The 19,746-nt window shown below is 41.2% G+C and overlaps 4 protein-coding genes across 10 annotated transcripts in view; 3 read left to right on the forward strand and 1 right to left on the reverse strand.

Moving 5' to 3' along the window:
* LOC136260527 (E3 ubiquitin-protein ligase TTC3-like) overlaps window positions 1–19,746 on the reverse strand; it is a 79,792-nt gene that overhangs the window by 43,742 nt on the left and 16,304 nt on the right. For 4 of the 7 annotated variants that reach the window (XM_066054337.1, XM_066054314.1, XM_066054299.1 and 1 more), the window contains exon 3: window positions 4,911–5,092. The exons of the other annotated variants lie outside the window; for them this stretch is intronic. Coding sequence is in view for 2 of the 4 variants with exons in the window: in XM_066054299.1 (XP_065910371.1) it covers window positions 4,911–4,918 (8 nt within the window). In the remaining 2 variants the exon portion in view is untranslated. The remainder of the gene's footprint in view (window positions 1–4,910; window positions 5,093–19,746) is intronic. 7 annotated transcript variants of the gene reach the window in all.
* On the forward strand, window positions 8,071–11,437 carry LOC136240724 (uncharacterized). The gene is made up of 2 exons (XM_066031790.1): window positions 8,071–8,359; window positions 8,412–11,437. Exons 1-2 carry the CDS (start codon window positions 8,071–8,073, stop codon window positions 11,435–11,437), a joined length of 3,315 nt encoding a protein of 1,104 aa, XP_065887862.1.
* On the forward strand, window positions 13,617–14,624 carry LOC136240804 (keratin-associated protein 10-6-like). Its single transcript, XM_066031891.1, has one exon. It carries the CDS (start codon window positions 13,617–13,619, stop codon window positions 14,622–14,624), a length of 1,008 nt encoding a protein of 335 aa, XP_065887963.1.
* LOC136240896 (uncharacterized) lies at window positions 14,828–15,535 on the forward strand. The gene is made up of 2 exons (XM_066031997.1): window positions 14,828–14,951; window positions 15,039–15,535. Exons 1-2 carry the CDS (start codon window positions 14,828–14,830, stop codon window positions 15,533–15,535), a joined length of 621 nt encoding a protein of 206 aa, XP_065888069.1.

Here is a 19,746-nt window from a genome sequence, read left to right on the forward strand (position 1 = left end):
CACGAGTTGACAGTGCTGGTTTGTGTGGGTTATTTTACCGTGGAATTTGTGTTTTCCACGGATCGTAAAGCATGTTTCCACGCGAAATCACGCGTGGTTCCATGCGTGTGTGAAGTTGTAGTTGAGCTGTACCGTAGTTCTGATGTGCTTTATAATGTCATGCTTCAGTGTAAGTCTAGTGTGCCAGGAAAAGAATTTGTTCGAGTCGTCGTTGCAGCACCTGAGCCTGTGGCTATTCTTGCTAGTGACAGACAGCTAAATGATATGGAGAGATTTTTAACCAATCCCATTGAGTTTGCCATTATGGATGTAGACCCTACATTTAATTTTGGTGAATTCAATGTTACACCAATTGTTTATCGAAATTTGCTTCTTGAACATCGAACAAAGGGCAACAGTCCACTTATGCTTGGACCAATTTTGGTCCATCAGCAAAAGAAGTTTTCGTCACATAATTTTTTTGCATCTGGTTTAATAAGTCTTGGACCACATCTCCGTAACATTTTGGCATTTGGTACCGACGGAGAAGCTGAGCTTCACAAAGCATTGACAGCCAATTTTCCAAATGCCATCCATCTGCGCTGTTTTCGCCACTACAGAGCAAATTTAAGTATGAAGCTTAAAGATTTATCCATTCCTTCAATTATAGTTGACGAATTTTTGATGGATGTATTTGGAAGGACAGAAGATGGAATACATACCGAAGGACTGGTTGATGCAGAAGATTCATCTTCCTTTGAAGAGAAATTAGAGGAACTACAAGATGTATGGGATGAGAGGGAGCAAGCATGTACAGGAGAAAAACCTGTATTTTTTGATTGGTTTATTACCAATAAAGCTGAGGAATGCTAAGACCCATTCGTGAAGTAGGATCCCCACCTAGCCCATACTACACAAATGATAGTGAGTGCATTAACAGTGTGATGCATGGAAAGACAGAATACAAAGCTTCACAATGGGACCAATTTAACAGTAGCATGCAAGACTTAGTGCATCAGTCGTATCAGCTTTTAGAATTGGTTGTATTAAACAAAGGAGTGGCTCGTTTCAGATCCATGTACAAACACCTCATTGTAGACCAACTGAAATGGGTCAAGATGACCCCTAAGCAAAGAGAGTTACATCTTCACAAAGTGTCTACAACCAAAGTGTCAGGGTCATTGAGTTCTACAGATGATGAGACCAGTTCATTTAACTGCTCCACTGACTACTCTCCAATACCAATAAGTCCGGATGAGGCTGATCTTCCTAACATCCCATTTACTACAGTTCAAGGAATATGGAATAAGGCAAAAGAATTACTACAGATTCAAGGTGCTGTAGTAAATGGGCTGTGTTTTTCAAAGAGTGTGGATAGAACAATTGTGGTTGCCAGTAAATCTAGTACTAGACCAAGAATAGTCACCATAAAGCCAGGGGGAACTGTATGTTGCGAGAATGGTTGTCCAAATTGGAATGCTCTACGGATCTGCAGCCACACAGTAGCAGCTGCTTGTTTTTGCTCAGAATTAGAACTATTTTTATCTAAGTACCGCAAGAAAAAATGCTCCCCTAACCTGACAAATCTTGCAAAAATAGATATGCCAAGAACTGCCGGTAAAAAGTGATAAGCCAGCTCGAAAGAAGAAATCTCCTCAAACCAGCCCACTTTGTCATCATCACGGTCTTCTAGCAGGTCAACAGTGTCATCATCACAATCTTCTAGATCAATTGTGTTATCACAATCTTCTAGTAGTTCCTCAACCTGTCAACCTAATATGCCATATAATGTTGCAGTAAATACAGATGCCACCTTTTACATGCCGAATCACCAACCAGTGAACATCACCTCTCCAATCATGCAAACCCCGTCAATGGGTAATTTTAACTTCCAATTGCCACCACAACAAATGTCCTTCCCCTCATCACCACAAATGGCTTCGTTACCACAAATGTCATTTCATTCGTTACCACAAATGTCATTTCATTTGTTACCACAAATGTCATTTCATTCGTTACCACATAATCGTAATCCCTTTATCTTGAAGTTTGTTATAGGTAATATTCGAATATGCCAATCCTGTCGTTCAAGTCTACGTGAGGTGAATGGTACTGTACATTTTCCACCATATGACTTGTGTGTTTTAAGACTTGAACGGAGGCCTTATTGGCATGAAGCAAGCAAATCATGGTGTTCTCCAGCGAAAGAGTCTAATGCTCACTACTGTGCTAAATTATCTTGCTTGCAAGCAAGCAAGCAATCCAAGTTTTGTTGGGAGATCTTGGTTGATTCCTTCAGAGATTGCTCAAAAGTTGAGTACTGTCCACATGAACTATTTGACCGGAGAGTTCTCTTTGGTCTTTTAACTTGTGACATGGTAAACATTGTGGTAGCGTCACACTTTGCAATTACTACTGTACTTTATAGAACTTTAACACAACATGTTTTTATATATAACCTGCATTCAATGTAAACTATGCTTTTGTATGCAACCTAAATTCAGTGTAAACATGTTTTTGTATAGAACTTGTAGCTAATCAGTGTCAATATAATTTAATTAAGCAAATGAGCACTGGCAATAGCAGCAAGTACTTTTAGTGGGATAGTACATGTGAATGCCAAAGTTATTTCTTGATATTCAGTTGACATTTATCTTCGTTATCGGAAAGCGTCGCTGGATGAACCGGCCTTGACACCTGCACATGTATACAATTTTATTTATTTATGCATAATTGACAGCTAAACACCTACCTTCGCGATGACACCAACACGTCACGAGGCTAAGCATTAAATAGAACTTAGTTGGCATTAAATAGAATAAACAAATAATCTAATTAATGTACCGTTAGAAATAAGTATGCTTTGTCAAAGAGTTTTAATAAAATGAAGATGGAATAGAGTATAAAAAGGTGAGCTGCGTATATGGTGTACATAGTTAGTTTGTATAGTTTTGCACGGCCCACTAAGTTGGTCAGGTCCGGTCCGGTCTGGGTTTTCTAAACGCCCAGCTACAAACAGTGAATAAGACAATAAAATTATCACCCCAATTATCCAAACATCCATGTGTTAGTTTGGTTATAAAGTGTTTAAGATACATTGAATTTGCATGGACAAACGAAGCCTAAAATTAATATCATATTTATTTTGTTAAATGTTGCACCTTCAACAGTAGCTGTACTTAAGCAGTACCACAATCAGTTTTAAAATTATGAGTTTATAAAATTGTTTTCAAGCATTGAGTAGCAGTAGAGTGACAATGTGCAAAAATGCGTAATTTTTTATACAATTCTAAAACTTTCCACACAAATTCCACTCTTTATGACATTTCTATTTTGAAATAGTACAATCACAGATTTAACCTTTGGTGACCTTTACAGCCATTTTCGTATTGAGAATTCATCCTGTTTACCTTTTTCTCCCCGAGGCATTATTTCACATAGTTTCAAATTCATGTTCAAGAGTATGTCCATGACCTATTTTTGATTTCGTTTTCGGATGGAAACAGCCCAAACTGGGCCGTTTCGTCTTGCCAAAATGCCATTGCGCATGAGAAGCAATACAAGATTACATTCAGAGTTAAGTTTTTTTGGTATGCACTGTTTGTGGCTAATAGAATCTGTCTTATTAAACTCAGTATAGGCCAAGAAGCTTAATCTGGGCTGATGACTTAGTTGCAAGGTGGTTTTTTCGCTCGTGATTATTGTACGTGGGCGGGTTATCCAGACTATAGAGCAGTCATTTAGTTCAGAATTGTATATCAAATAAATACTCTAATAATGCAGTCAAGTGTATAACAACAATCCTTGCACTGAATTTGACAGCTATTAAAGGCACCAGTAATGTAAATTGTAGCTCAAATTAGGAGACTCTCAGTCTGTATGCACATTGCAATTTGATCAGTTTCATGTGTGCTCTGAAATGTTGACGGCATTACTATACAGAATGCAAAATTACACTATTCATAACAGTCTTCATAATCAAGAAAAGAAATCCATAACCCATTAACGGATTATAAAAAGTACACAAGCTAGATGAATAAAGAATTGGAAATTTCAAACTAGGAATAGGGATCAATGAAAAAAGCCACAAAACAAGAATGGATCGCTGAGATGGTAATGTAAACCACAAATCCCTAGTTTGACTCATTTCAAAATGACAGAGCATGTAACTAAAGATTTATGACAGAGAGTCAAAATAGGGATTTGTGGTTTACATTACCACTCCAGCGATCCCTTCTTGTTTTGTGGCTTTTTTTCAGCGATCCCTATTCTTAGTTTAAAATTTCCATTTTTTATTCATCTTGTGTATTCATGACCTGATTGCCATTAGTACTTTTAACTGTGGTATTCATAATCACCTGTATAACCAGTTTGTATTTTAAGTGACCAGTAGTCACCCTTTAAAATACTGTAATGTCAGTGAGTGGTTGAGCTCTACAGTACATATAGGTGGCCATATTTGGCAGAAGCAAAAATCCAAGTTGGTAAAAACACAGGAACGGTGAAACAACCAAAGGTAAAAAGTCCGGTCAAATCACTTGATATTCACTCAACTTTCACAATGTGTCCTGACAGTATGTGAGCACACGTCTGAAAATTTATTTTGCACACTGTAAAATACAACAGTTATTTCCAATATCAGATAAACAAGGGTCTACTGTAGTCCAAAAGTTCACCTCCAGTAGCACTAGTTGACATGGCAACAGTTAAAAAATGATACTATAATTGCAATCAAGCAACATAAAAACCAGTTACCTGGTACACTTAACTTCTCAAAGTTTTATGAATCATGGATCACCATAAACTTCTGCAACTTTTCGCCCATTCATTGGCTATATGCTACAAGTTACAGACCACAGGCGTACTTTGTGCCCCATGGCCATTTTTTGTGCACGTGTGTATGGGTACATCACATATATAAAACTCCTCACATTTCCATGATGACAATCAGGTTACATCCAGCCTATTAGCATCAAAGAAAGTGATGATGTGAGGGTGTAGTAGTCTCTGATGTGTGAAGCTCAGCTTCTTAACGGATGTCGTGTCTCTTCTTTGTGCTCAACCTCAAACATTTAGCGGCCACTGCCTCCTCCATCTTCTTTGATATACACTTCTGAATTAAATGTTGTATAACAAAAAAAAATCTGATTCAACAATGAATACATTACAGTAGGTACAACTGGTAGAGCTGTGTACCTACAAAATTCTAATCACCAGTTTATTGGTCATAAATGATTGATGATAATATTGGTACTACTAAATTCCACTATTTAGGTATGACTTTAAAACAGTGAATTATCTCTATACGGAGCATGGCTTGTTTGTGTAATGGACATTACAGTAGTATTGGGCTAAGTGAGTTACGACTTATACAAAACAAAATACACTATACCAAGACACCAGTCACTAAATTACAGTGATTGGTGTGTTCAGTACTCTAATAGTACTCAAATATTAGTGTGTTTTTGAGTGAAATATATGGGAGCCGACTATCAGTTATTTAATCTTTATCACCGGTTATTGGAGTTTTAGAAATCTCTGATTAATCGGTTATTCAGTGAAAGTGAACAACACTACCAACTGGCATAAAGCTTGTTCAATTGAAGTTGTGCATAGAAACAAATATTTTCAAAAATATCATAAAAATGGATGATGCACAAAAGTTAACATTTGTAGCTTTTGTGAGACGGAGATAATCATTAAAGCTGACATTATGATGATTATCTCCTCCTGTAAAATTAAATGACAAAGAAAATTGTAATCTCTTACTCAATGGATGAAAACCTATATTAATCCACTTGTCTCCTTTACCTGCCAGGCTCTTCAAGTGTGAGATCATAAGCTGTAGCGATGGGTGTGGTCTTGGTAGGGGTGAACCCATTGTGTCACTAACTAAATCTAGGGTCTTCTAGAGACAGGGATGTCGTGGGCTGTGACAATGACTGAGGGAGATCAGGCAGTACCAGAGTGCTGAGGTTACCCATCGTAGGAGGTTGTTGTGACAAGAAGTACAAATCATCAAAATCATTTATGATCACAATGACATAATGGTGTATTACGGTGGCACTGAATTGATCAATGGCAGCTGTACAAAGTTAATTGGGCAACATGTTTGTGGTAATGTGTGAACAAATGTGGAAATCCATAGACCACAGTGAAGCGCTCACTGGACTTACAGAACCGCCCAGCTACTATATAGCCAGTTATCTTTGAAACAAAAATTTTCATAGAATGCACACTGACTGCAGTGCAATGTACAGGTATTGCACTGGCTGTGGTTTATTGCCAACATTGAAAAAGAGCTGGCAGCTGCTACAACACCTCACCTAATACGTACGTGGAAAGAAACATTTCACTTGATTCTTTTGTAGCCTAACATGCAAAAGTTGATTGTGGGGCTGTAATGTCACCAAACCAAATGATACCAGTATATCTCAGCAAGCAATTTTGAAACAGCTAATGGTGATTGAATTAAGCCAACAAAGTAGCAACAATTCTAATCTATATGAATACCTTACTAATCTAATCTAAGCCCTGTAGTCCATCTTCAATGCTGACATTATATTCCCTTATGCAACAGGGGTCAGAATCTTGACACGCTCTGTTCAATACAGAAAACAATCTGGACCATTTTTACATTTCCATTTCTCACTCCCATAATCACAATTTAAGTACAAACACAGTACTTGCATAATCACACTGGAAGGATGTACCAGTAAATGCTGTAATTGCTGACAACAATATTCAAGGCTCTGTAAAAAAGTACAAAACCTTTTCCAAAAAATATATATTTATTACAGAATTCTACATAACTCTTAGCTTTTGACTTGACTCTATTTATAATGGTGCTTGTAGCTATTGATTGTGGGTTTTAGTTTGCTAGACCTCAAACATTTAGCGGCCACTGCCTCCTCCGTCTTCTTTGATATACACTTCTGAACTAAATGTTGTATAACACAAAAATTTGATTCAACAATGAATACATTACAGTAAGTACAACTGGTAGAGCTGTGTACCTACAAGATGCTAATCACCGGTTTATTGGTCATAAATGATTGATGATAATCAGTTAATCGATACTACTAAATTCACTATTTAGGTATGGCTTTAAAACAGTGAATTATCTCTATACGGAGCATGGCTTGTTTGTAATAGACATTACAGTAGTATTGGGCTAAGTGAGTTACGACTTATACAAAACAAAATACACTATACCAAGACACCAGTCACTAAATTACAGTGATTGGTGTGTTCAGTACTCTAATAGTACTCAAATATTAGTGTGTTTTTGAGTGAAATATATGGGAGCCGACTATCAGTTATTTAATCTTTATCACCGGTTATTGGAGTTTTAGAAATCTCTGATCAATTAATCGGTTATTCAGTGAAAGTGAACAACACTACCAACTGGCATAAAGCTTGTTCAATTGAAGTTGTGCATAGAAACAAATATTTTCAAAAATATCATAAAAATGGATGATACACAGAATTTAACATTTGCAGCTTTTGTGAGCCGGAGAAAATCATTAAAGCTGACATTATGATGATTATCTCATCCTGTGAAATTAAGTGACAAAGAAAATTGTAATCTCTTACTCATTGGATGAAAACCTATATTAATCCACTTGTCTCCTTTACCTGCCAGGATCTTCAAGTGTGAGATCATAATGTTGTACATTTGGGTGAAAATTTTTATGAGTCACATGAGAGTCGTGTGATAGGCCACGTTTTGTTGCGAGACGATATCGAGATGTGGAACATACCTGACTTAGAGTTCTAAATATCTTACATGGTCCTACGAGCAGGAGTCGAACAAGCGACCCACGGATTCACCCCGTAGCCAGAATAGGAAGTGAAATTCGATAGTCACCGCTTGATCTTATTCCTAAACGAGAATTCCTTGGTACCGGGTGAATGGTACCCCGAGATGTGAGTGAAAGAATTCGTTAAGTACTGATTGTTGTGTTGTTTTCTATTTAGTTGGTGCTCTCTAATTAGAGAGCGAAGATCCACGGAAATCCTGGTGAAGAGGACGAGTAACCACGGATACGCCGAAGCCAAAGTCAGTTGTATAACAGTAGTTAATACATAATGTCAGAAGTAGAGATTCTTAGTAGAAAGAAAAGGGTTCGGGGTGGACATAGAGGTTCCACAAAGCGCACTATCACAGAACTTTATGAAGCTATTGAATCCACTGATGAAGGGGAAGCAATCATAACAAAATTGAGACAGTGCAAACTTGCACTTGAAGAGAAACTAGAGACAGTGAAGCAAATTGATGATCAGATTTTAGAATTGGTCCCAGATGAAGAGCTTGATAGTGAAATTGAACAGGCAGACATTTTGTTCTGCTACTGTCACCAGTGTCCCATCAACCGTGGTATCTTACCCAACCACCTCTGTAGTCACTAGTACTGTTAGTACTACCCCAGCAAGTACATCACCAGAAGCTCCAGTCACAACCAGTGTATCATCCAGCACTCCAGTGATATCTATAGCTCCACCTACTGTATCGTTGACGTATACTAGTAGTATTGCTGGGTCTCTTCCTTTTAAGCTACCATTGATTCCTCCTCATACAGTTGCCGGTACGATGGCCCCCTTCTCACCTAGTGTAATGACAACACCTGCCTTGCCCCTTGTGAGTTTGCCAGATACAAGTGTCAGCCCCCTTGTATATCATGTACCACTAGGACATGTAACTAAGGTGAAGTTACCAAAGCTTACACTTAAACGGTTTAATGGTGATCTCACAAAGTGGGCTACATTTTGGGATTCATTCGTGTCTTCGGTTCATAGCCATCCCGGCCTGTCTGATGTAGACAAGTTTAATTATTTAAACACACTGTTAGAAGGTACAGCAGCAGCAGAAGCAATATCTGGTTTAAAGTTAACTGGTCCCAACTATGGTGAGGCTGTAGCCATATTGAAGAGACAATTTGGTACCACCAAGGAGATAGTGAGCAAGCACATGGAGGCACTGGTTAACATTGATGCGGTAACCTCTCAGTATAATCTTAAGGGGTTACGTCATTTTTATGATTTGGTAGAATCACAAGTGAGAGGACTGAGTGCACTAGGTTTCTTAGCTGAATCTTACGGAAGTCTGTTATCACCCATCATTATGGGCAAGTTATCACAAGAGTTCCGACTCATTATTAGCCGATCGGTGAGAGATGACAGTTGGCAGCTGGATGAACTGATGCAGTTGATGGATGCTGAGATTAAGGCTAGAGAGAGGGCTGTAAGTATTGCTAGTCAAGGTGGTAATAGTAATCGACCTGCCAGAGCTGTGAGTAGGAGTTTCCCTACTTCTTCAACGCTAATGGCGAATGATTCCTTTTCTCCAAGGTGCTCATTCTGCCGTCAGGGACCTGCATCTACCGCATGCAAAAGGGTGATCGAGCCAGCAGAACGTAAGCAAATACTTAAAAGATCTGGTAGATGTTTTGTATGCCTGCGAAGAAACCACACTAGTCGTGAGTGCCGATCAACACTGAAGTGTTCTAGCTGTGGCGGCAGACACCACGTTAGCATCTGCACTGGAGAGGTGGCGAGAAACACTACCAGAAGTTCTACAACTAGTGTCACTGGTCATTCAACACTTCAGGCCCAATCATTGGGGTCAGTAAACTCTAACACACCTACTACCACCTCATTACAATGTGCCAGCTCTAAGGTGCCAGTACTACTGCAGACTGCACGAGTGGATGTTCTCAATCCTGATAACTCAAGTGTATCAATGAGTGTTCGAATATTGTTCGATAGCGGGAGCCAGCGGTCGTACATTACTGAGAAGCTGAAGGAGTCATTGTCATTGACCCCGTGCAGTTCTGAGACTATGTTAATGAATACCTTTGGGTCAGACAAGGGGAGCAAGCAGTCTTGTGATGTAGTTGCGGTTAGTCTGAGTTTGCGTGGTGGTGGAGTCCTCAAGCTATACTTCTTGTCAGTGCCACAAATTTGTGAGCCTCTCTCCAACCAACCGCTATCATATGTGTCCGAGCATCATAGACATTTATCTGAATTGGATCTGGCAGACTATTGTTGTACTACCGAACCTTTGGAGGTGGATATGCTGATTGGACTTGACCACTATTGGAAGCTCGTCACAGGCAAGGTGATTCATGAAGGTGATGGACCCATAGCGATGCAGACTCGTCTTGGATGGGTGCTCTCTGGCCCAGTACCTGGGCTGTCGTGTCAGACCACATGCAATCTCGTATCAACTCACTTGCTAATGGTTGATGCATACATGCCAGAGGAATCTGGACAGAGTTTGGACAGTACCCTTAAGAAATTCTGGGATCTCGAGTCCTTGGGAGTAAACCAAGACACGCCTGATGTTTATGCGGAGTTCGAGAGGTGGATATCATTCAAGGATGGTAGGTATGAGGTTGCTCTACCATGGAAGGAGACTCATGGTGCGCTTCCTTCCAATTATGAATTGTCATTGAAGAGGCTTACAGGATTGCTGAGAAGATTGAGACAGTTGCCTGATGTATTCCAACAATATGACAAGGTTATCCGAGAGCAACTTGATAAGGGGATAGTGGAGATTGTTAGTGACAAGGCAATCCAGAACAGCTTGGTCCACTACCTACTGCACCACCCTGTTGTTAGAGAGGACAAGTCAACAACCAAACTAAGAATTGTATACGATGCCTCTGCCAAGAGCAATGGTTCTTCCCTAAATGATTGCCTATATGCTGGACCAAAATTTGGTCAAAGTATAATGGACATTCTGTTGAGGTTTCGCACACACCGTGTCGCACTGGCAGCCGATATAGAAAAGGCTTTCTTAATGGTATCTGTTGCACCACATGACAGAGATGTTCTTCGCTTCCTCTGGGTTAATGACATCAAGAAGGAGCGGCCAAGGGTCACAACATTTAGATTCACACGAGTAGTATTTGGTGTGTCTGCGAGCACATTTCTCCTGAATGCCACCATTAAGCACCATGTAGAGAAGTACAGAGAGAACCATCCTGAGTTTGTGAATCTTTTCACACGTTCCATTCATGTTGATGATATCACCTATGGTGCTAGTGATGAAGAAGCAGCCTTTGAAGTCTATGGCAAGTCAAAGAAGGTGTTAGCTGAAGGAGGGTTCAACTTAAGGAAGTTTGTTAGTAACTCCCAGAGCCTGCAGAGTCGTATAGAGTCAAGTGAAGGGCATGATTTAGTTGAAGTGAACTCATCAAATAGTAGTAGTGTAGTTGAAGAAGACAAGACGTACACAAAAGATGTCTTAGGTAGAGCACAGAGCAATGAAGGTGGAGAACAGAAGATACTTGGAGTAAGGTGGAACTATGTACAAGATCAATTGGTCTTTGATTTGAGTGAACTAGCTATCACTTTGAGGAACATGGAGCCAACGAAGAGACGTATAGTGGGCATTGGTTTCACCTATCACGGTCCAGTTCAAGATGCTATTCCAGGATCTATGCTTGAGTAAGATTGATTGGGATGAACCACTAGCGGGAGAGTTACTGAGCAAGTGGAAGTCATTAGTGACTGGCTTTCATAGTGTCATGGTCACAATTCCCAGGTGCTACAGCTGGAGCTTAAGTAAGTCCTCCGGTAAATACACTTTGTTCGGATTTTGTGATGCGTCATCTCGAGCGTATGCTGCCGTGGTGTACATGAGAATTGAGACAAATGTGGGTAGCTCAGTGGAATTTGTAGCTTCCAAGACTAGGGTCTCCCCGGTTGAACGACAAACTATTCCTAGGTTAGAATTGTTGTCGGCACTACTCCTGGCCAACCTAATGGCGAGTGTACTCACTGCACTTGAACGCGAGATAACTTTTAATTCGATAACTTGCTTCACTGACTCCAATCCCGATTGGTCATAAATCTCTGCTACTTGAATCAGTTCTTATGGAAAGATAAATTCAAATATTATGAGGACCTCCGGGTAGCCATGCTCATGTTTCAGAAAGACGATTTCATGTTCTCCTTTGATCTCAAATCTGGCTACCATCATATTGAAATCTACAAACCTCATAGGCGTTACCTAGGTTTCCAGTGGAACTATGAGGGAAGGGCCCAGTTTTTTGTATTTACTGTTCTACCATTTGGCCTGGCTACTGCTTGTTATGCATTCACAAAAATATTGCGCCCAATGGTAAAATATTGGAGGTCGCAAGGCCTGCGAGTAATACTGTACTTAGATGATGGTATAGTAGCAGTTTCCGGCATGCAAGCTGCTAGGGAGGTTAGTGATAAAGTGAGACGAGATCTAGCCAGAGCTGGCCTTGTGGAAAATACTGCTAAGAGTAACTGGGACCCATCACAAGAAATGGCGTGGCTAGGTTTCAATCTGGATCTTGAAGTGGGTCAAATTTCAATTCCCCAGGAAAAAATCATAGCCCTCAGGTCTCTTTTACAATCAACTCTCCATTGTGAGCAGATTAAAGCAAGGCTCCTAGCCAGTATCATAGGGAAAATAATCTCAATGGCCCTGGGTCTTGGTCCTGTCAGTCGCCTTAGGACTCGCAGCTTATATTCCCTATTAAACACCCACCAATACTGGTGTGAACTCCTGACTATTCCACAGGATGCAAAACAAGAGCTATTCTTTGGGTAGATAACCTGAATAACCTGAATGGCCAAGGTATATGGCATAGCCCATCGGCCCTTAGGGTAGTATACTCTGATGCCAGCGATACTGGTTATGGTGGCTATACAGTTGAGCATGGTTACCATATGGCCCAGGGACTATGGACCCACGATGAGGTGACCCATAGCTCCACCTGGCGTGAACTTCGGGCAGTGAGGATGGTTTTAGAGTCCCTCATGGAAAAGCTAAAAAACCAATGTGTACGTTGGTTCACTGATAACCAGAATGTGGTAAGAATTCTCAAGACCGGGAGCAAGAAGCAAGAACTCCAATGTGAGGCATTGGCTATTTTCTCAATGACCCTAAAGTACCAAATGCGAATAGAACCTGAATGGATTCCACGAACTCTGAACCAGCAGGCTGATTGGTTGAGCCGTATTGAAGACTATGATGACTGGGCTATCCACCCACACATCTTTAAGATGATAGATAACATCTGGGCCCCCATTCAGTAGACCGCTTTGCATGCTGTTACAATGCCCACGTAAGTCGTTTTAACTCCCGCTTCTGGCATCCTGGGACAGAGGCCGTAGATGCTTTTACATGCGACTGGTCAGGTGAAGTCAACTGGATGTGCCCCCCCACCTTACCTGATCCCAAGAACCATAAGACATGCCCTAAACACAATAGCATGTGGCACCCTACTGGTCCCCAACTGGCCCTTGGCCCCCTTCTGGCCTATGTTATTCCCCTCTATGGGAACAGTGGCTCCTTTTGTGGCAGATGTGAAAGTGTTGTCAAAGTCAGAGCTTGTGATAATCCCAGGCAAGTCAGGCTCAAGCCTATTTAATGGACCCCCTAATACAGATATGCTAGCCTTAAAAATTGTCCCACCAGGCCGACCAGGTCTGTAGTGTCCGTTCCCCATCCCATGGTGGCATACACATACTATATATATATGTATTGCTTGTTAAGACTCCGCAGTACGCGTGTGTAAATATGTGTAATAATTCTGTTTTTAATCCCCCACCCCCCCCAAAAATAAAAAATAAAAATTAATAACAAAATAAAAATGTTTGTCAGTCTGAGCACTGGAGTATGTGTTACCAGTCTGAGAGCTGGAGTATGTGTTACCAGTCTGAGAGCTGGAGTATGTGTTACCAGTCTGAGAGCTGGAGTATGTGTTACCAGTCTGAGAGCTGGAGTATGTGTTACCAGTCTGAGTGATGGAGTATGTGTTACCAGTCTGAGAGCTGGAGTATGTGGTACCAGTGTGAGTGCTGGAGTATGTGTTACCAGTCTGAGCACTGGAGTATGTGTTACCAGTCTGAGAGCTGGAGTATGTGTTACCAGTCTGAGCACTGGAGTAAGTGTTACCAGTCTGAGAGCTGGAGTATGTGTTACCAGTCTCAGCACTGGAGTATGTGTTACCAGTCTGAGTGATGGAGTATGTGTTACCAGTCTGAGAGCTGGAGTATGTGTTACCAGTCTGAGAGCTGGAGTATGTGTTACCAGTCTGAGTGATGGAGTATGTGTTACCAGTCTGAGAGCTGGAGTATGTGGTACCAGTGTGAGTGCTGGAGTATGTGTTACCAGTCTGAGCACTGGAGTATGTGTTACCAGTCTGAGAGCTGGAGTATGTGTTACCAGTCTGAGCACTGGAGTAAGTGTTACCAGTCTGAGAGCTGGAGTATGTGTTACCAGTCTCAGCACTGGAGTATGTGTTACCAGTCTGAGTGATGGAGTATGTGTTACCAGTCTGAGAGCTGGAGTATGTGTTACCAGTCTCAGCATTGGAGTATGTGTTACCAGTCTGAGTGATGGAGTATGTGTTACCAGTCTGAGAGCTGGAGTATGTGTTACCAGTCTGAGTGTTGGAGTATGTGTTACCAGTCTGAGCACTGGAGTATGTGTTACCAGTCTGAGTGATGGAGTATGTGTTACCAGTCTGAGCACTGGAGTATGTGTTACCAGTGTGAGTGCTGGAGTATGTGTTACCAGTCTGAGCACTGGAGTATGTGTTCCCAGTCTGAGCACTGGAGTATGTGTTGCCAGTTTGAGGTATGTGTTACCAGTCTGAGCACTGGAGTATCTGTTACCAGTCTGAGTGCTGGACCATGTGTACCAATCTGAGTACTGGAGTATGCATTACCAGTCTGAGTATCGTATTATGTTTTGCCGCTACTGGTTTGAGCACTGGAAGCTGCACATGATATCAAGCACATGTGGCAATAATCTGTGATGAAAAACCTGAATAATCTATGTGTCCCCCCTCCAGATGTCATGGCCTTGGGAAGCTGGCAAACACTAAAGACCCATGAGGATCCGAGGTTGAAGCAGCTTGCAGAAGGGCTCTATGACACGGTCCTACGAGGAAAAGCTGCCTCTACTACCAAGAAATACCTTGGTGGCTTTAGGAGATAGAAGGCATGGGCAACACACGACAAGTTACAGGTGCTCCCAGCTAAAGTGTGCCACATTGTCCTTTACTTAGAGCACCTGGGGGAGATTAAAGGTTCAAAGGCTGCTATAGAAGAGGCTGTAAATGCCTTGGCCTGGGCACACTCCTTATCAGGTCTGCCATCCCCAACAGCAAGTCCCTTTGTGCAAATAGTACTCGACGGGCTAAGGAGAGCTCATGCCAAGGAAGTAAAAAAGAAGGAGCCTTTTACGGTTGAGATGCTGAAGGCAATCACTGATGATGCGATACAGACAGATTCCCTAGCTGACACACGTCTTGCAGCTGCTTGTTTGCTGGCCTTCACTGGTTTTCTTAGATACGATGAGATATCAAACATTCGGCAATGTGAGATCCAGTTCAAAGCTGACCATATTTCCATCAAGATCCCTAAGGCTGATCAACTTCGCCAGGGTGATCAAGTAGTTATAGCCAGAACTAATTCAACCTCCTGCCCTATTGCGATGCTAGATCGGTACATGGTTAAGGCTAAGATCCCAGCAGATAGCAGCTTATTCTCTTCCGCCCAATAGTTGCAGGAAAGATCCCAGACTACGAGATTCTGGTCAGCTGTCTCACTCTAGGCTGAGTGAACTTTTGAGGGAAATGCTGGACAAGCTTGCTTTGCTGCAGTAGAGATCAGTCCCCACAGTCTCAGGGCAGGGGGGACAACAGCAGCCGCAGAGGCCGGGGTTCCTGACCGCCTCTTCCAGCGCCACGGATGGTGGAGGTCTGAAAAAGCCAAGGATGGATATGTAAAGGACTCACTTGAAAAATGGTTATCAGTTTCCAGAAATTAGGCCTGTAACTACTGTCATATGTTCTTCATAGGTGATCATTTTTTCCCCCTCATAGGTGATCATACTGACCACTCTTTGTGACTCTAGAGTGTTGACAAGTCATTATTAGTTGGTAGCCGGACTTAGCAGCTACGTAAGCCCAAGGTTCATGAAATGGGGTGCTGAATTGCGGTAGTGGGGTATGAATTGGGTGGTCATACATAGTATGAGGAAGGAGGTGTATTTTCTGTCGGTTGAACGAAGAGAATTAGACGGAAAATAACCTCTTTCCGGAATACTCAACTCACGTGCCCAGCACGTCAGTAGTGTGGTATATAAATGGGAATGTGTGAACATGTGCTCACTTCTACATTGCTGTTTCCAAGTGTAGGCTACATCCCGCCCACCCGCCCAGGTGTTTTCCTTGACTAGAGTTCAGCTGACTGGAGCAGAAATGAGGGCTTTGCTGTGGACTATCGATGCACACAATTTTCCATGCTAATTCTGTTTTCTGAGGGTGGTATGCACATGGTAAAAAAAAAAAGTTGTGAAAGGTCCTGTCGGGTTTTTTTCCCTCGGTCCCACTTGGGCACAGTGGTTCCAAAATTAATTACACTGTGCAGGCCCCCACCCTCATAGATCACACAGTTGTGTTATGTAGTCTTTAGTGTAATGCCGATAGTTGTATGTGTTGTAGTGTTGACAAGTCATTATTAGTTGGTAGCCGCACTTAGCAGCTACGTAAGCCCAAGGTTCATGAAATGGGGTGCTGAATTGCGGTAGTGGGGTGTGAATTGGGTGGTCATACATAGTATGTGTAAGGAGGTGCCAGTGTGTCCTGTATAAAATAGCTGTATGTATTGGGAGCAGGAGTCAGAATCTTGACACGTTCTGCTCAATACAGAAGACAATCTGGACCATTTTTACATTCCCATTTCTCACTCCCATAATCACAATTTAAGTACAAACACCCACACTGAAAAGATGTACCCAGTAAATCCTATAATTGCTAACATTCAAGGCTTTGTAAAAAAGTACAAAGCCTTTTCCAAAAAAATATTTATTACATGTCAATTATTCTCTACAGAATAACTCTTAGCTTTTGACCTGTCTCTATTTATAATGGTACTTGTAGCTATTAATTGTGGGTTTTAGTTTACCAGTGTTTTATCAAGTATATATAGCAGCTATTGGAAGTAAACACAGCCTGAGTTTGAATGTGTTCTTTGTGGTGAACAGTATGTGGATTGACAAAATAAGTCAGTAAACTAAAACCCACAATCAATAGTCCAGGCACCACAGCCACCACTAGAAAATTATATTTTTGAAAAAGGTTTTGAATAAGTTGATGCTGTGCTACTTCTAAAAGCCTGGCTCCCAGTAAAATACTATCACTTGAATTTATTAAATTAACACACAGCGTGCTATTAATTTGTATAATCTTGTTTTGTAACAATACATGCAGCGTATTAAAATTACATTAAGTGTATTTCGTATTTCACCAATTATTTCATAGTTCACCAATTACACTGCTATGCATTACTAAGGATGCATAACTTGAGCAAACCACTTAAACCAACAATTACACACAGAAGTGCTGTATCTTCTGAACTGTTTTATAATTTGTCTATCATGTTTTCATATGCAAATTCTCTACACAAAGCCTCATGGCTACTCTTAATTTTTGTTTGCGTACAGCCCCCTTTCAACTCAAGAAGATATACCATTCCTGGTAGCCTACAAGGCCTGTTATGTTGTTTTCCAGTCGTTATACACCTGTTACAACAGGTAGGCTAGCTCCTACTAAACTGTTTCACCTGGCTGTAGTTACAGGCCACACTCTCTTCAAGTGAACACAACGAAAACAGAAAGTTAAGTACATAAACAGCCTTTATTCATTGAATGAAGGTTTATTTCCTGTAGCTCAAAGCTTGCTTACTTATGTGGGTGTTGGACAGACATGCCAACACACAGACACCAGATTTTCACCAAACTGATTTCAGTAAACCAGCCACAGCCTGCTGTGGGCACACACCTGGTTTAAATTATTTTACAGAGCTTTGTTTCATTTGCACAGTCTTACAGTATTACAAACTGATAGAATCAGAGACTTGTAATTGAGTAGTACTGAACCACTCTAAATGGAACCTGCTCAGACTGTTGGTCTAGTTCACTCCCTTTCAGTATAAGCAATTGTGACCTTCTGTTTAAGTAAAAGCATGAGACTTTCCCCATAAATAGTATTTCTCATGACATGTACTGTATGTTTTGATACAGTGCCATCGCAGACTTGAAATTTGGTGACATTTGTGGCCACTTTTGCACAGAAATTTGACCATTTCTGTCTTAATCTCCCCGAAGCATTATTTGACGTGTTAAAACATGGTACCAAAGTAAAGGTTTTGTTGAATGAAACAACGTGGTATGGTACTGTGCAAAAAAGGGTAACAAAGTAGTCATGATATAGTCGCTAAGGTACATTGTTCAAGAAATGATTGCTAGAGACTTGCAAAATGGTTGTGTACCATGTGTACTATGTACTATTAAATTGTTACGAGGTGACTTACATGTTTGTGGTGTGCCCGTGAGCTGTTCCTGAAGCTGTTGCATTACTTGGTTTGTTCGCGAGCACTCCCAGATAATGAGAGTAACCATTACGCACGATATAAGGCACCTCCTTACGAAGCGACTTTTGTGAGCTAGTGGTTAGTGTCACGAACTACCATATAATGGGAATGATTCGCAGAAGAAAACATTCGCGAATGATCTACTATTTCCTCATTCGTGAGAAATGTTCGCGACTTATTGTATAAAGTAATTTAATAATTGGGCGCGTGCCTACAACGGATAAATCATGAATAGGGAACGCTTGACTACATGGCTCGACTCTGACATGTTGCATACTACGCGTTGGGCTACGCATACTAGTAGCCATGCATGATCGCTGCTTCGCTGGAGAAGTAGGCATTCACGATAATGAGCACAGATGATAGGCAGCCTAGCCTTGGGGGCGGCACTAAAACCGAGGCTAAGGCATGCTTGCATGAGTAGCACTGTTTTCTTTCACTGTCACTGAAATTTGTATCTCTGTTCAGATGGTCTTGCTATACCGTCACGTTGCGGGCACGCCCAAGCTAGTGTGAGCATTGGAAGCTGTGTATGAAAGGTGGGAACAGCAATTTGCTAGTTTCTGAGTGCGACAGTTTATATAATGTTACACCACAAGAGGTACTATAGCTAGACAGCCTGACTCGGGATTTCCGCCAAAATTAACTCCTCAAATTCAAACCATAATTGAAGCAACTATGAGGGAGGACAATGAAACTACTGCACTGCACCTCAACTACAAAGTAGGCTTGCTATTTACGGTGTTTATGAATCTCTGGCTACAATTCTATGTGGAAGACAAAAGTTAGGTTGGGTATACTGCAAATCTACTTACTGTCAGATAATCCACACGTGAACAAACAAAAAAGACTGGAATGGGCAACTATGTACCTGCACAAAACTTTGAAGATGTCATTTGGAATGACAAGACAATGTCCAGCTGCAAACTCACCAAATTTTTTGTTGTAAGGAAGGAGAAAAGCCACATCTAAAACCCTGTCCTGTCAAAGTACATGTTTGGGCAGGAATCAGCAGAAAAGTTTGTACAAAAACTTGTATCTTTGAAGGATCTATTCTGTGAAATACTTCAAAAAGTACTTTTGCCATTTCTTCAAGATAAATTCCCTCCACCAGCAACACATCACTTTATACAGGACAATGATCCCAAACATTGTTCCCAGGCTGCTCACCAGTTTCTATAGTGATGCTGACATTAACTGGTGGCACACTCCCCCAGAATCCCCTAATTCCAACCCTATCAAAAATCTCTGGCATGAGTTAAAGGAATTTATCCGCAGAGAGGTTAAACTAACTACAAAGCAGGAGCTAGTAAGTGGGATTTCTACTTTTTGGGATGT

The sequence above is a fragment of the Dysidea avara genome, chromosome 1, assembly GCF_963678975.1.
Source record: "Dysidea avara chromosome 1, odDysAvar1.4, whole genome shotgun sequence".
NCBI classification, from domain to species: domain Eukaryota; kingdom Metazoa; phylum Porifera; class Demospongiae; order Dictyoceratida; family Dysideidae; genus Dysidea; species Dysidea avara.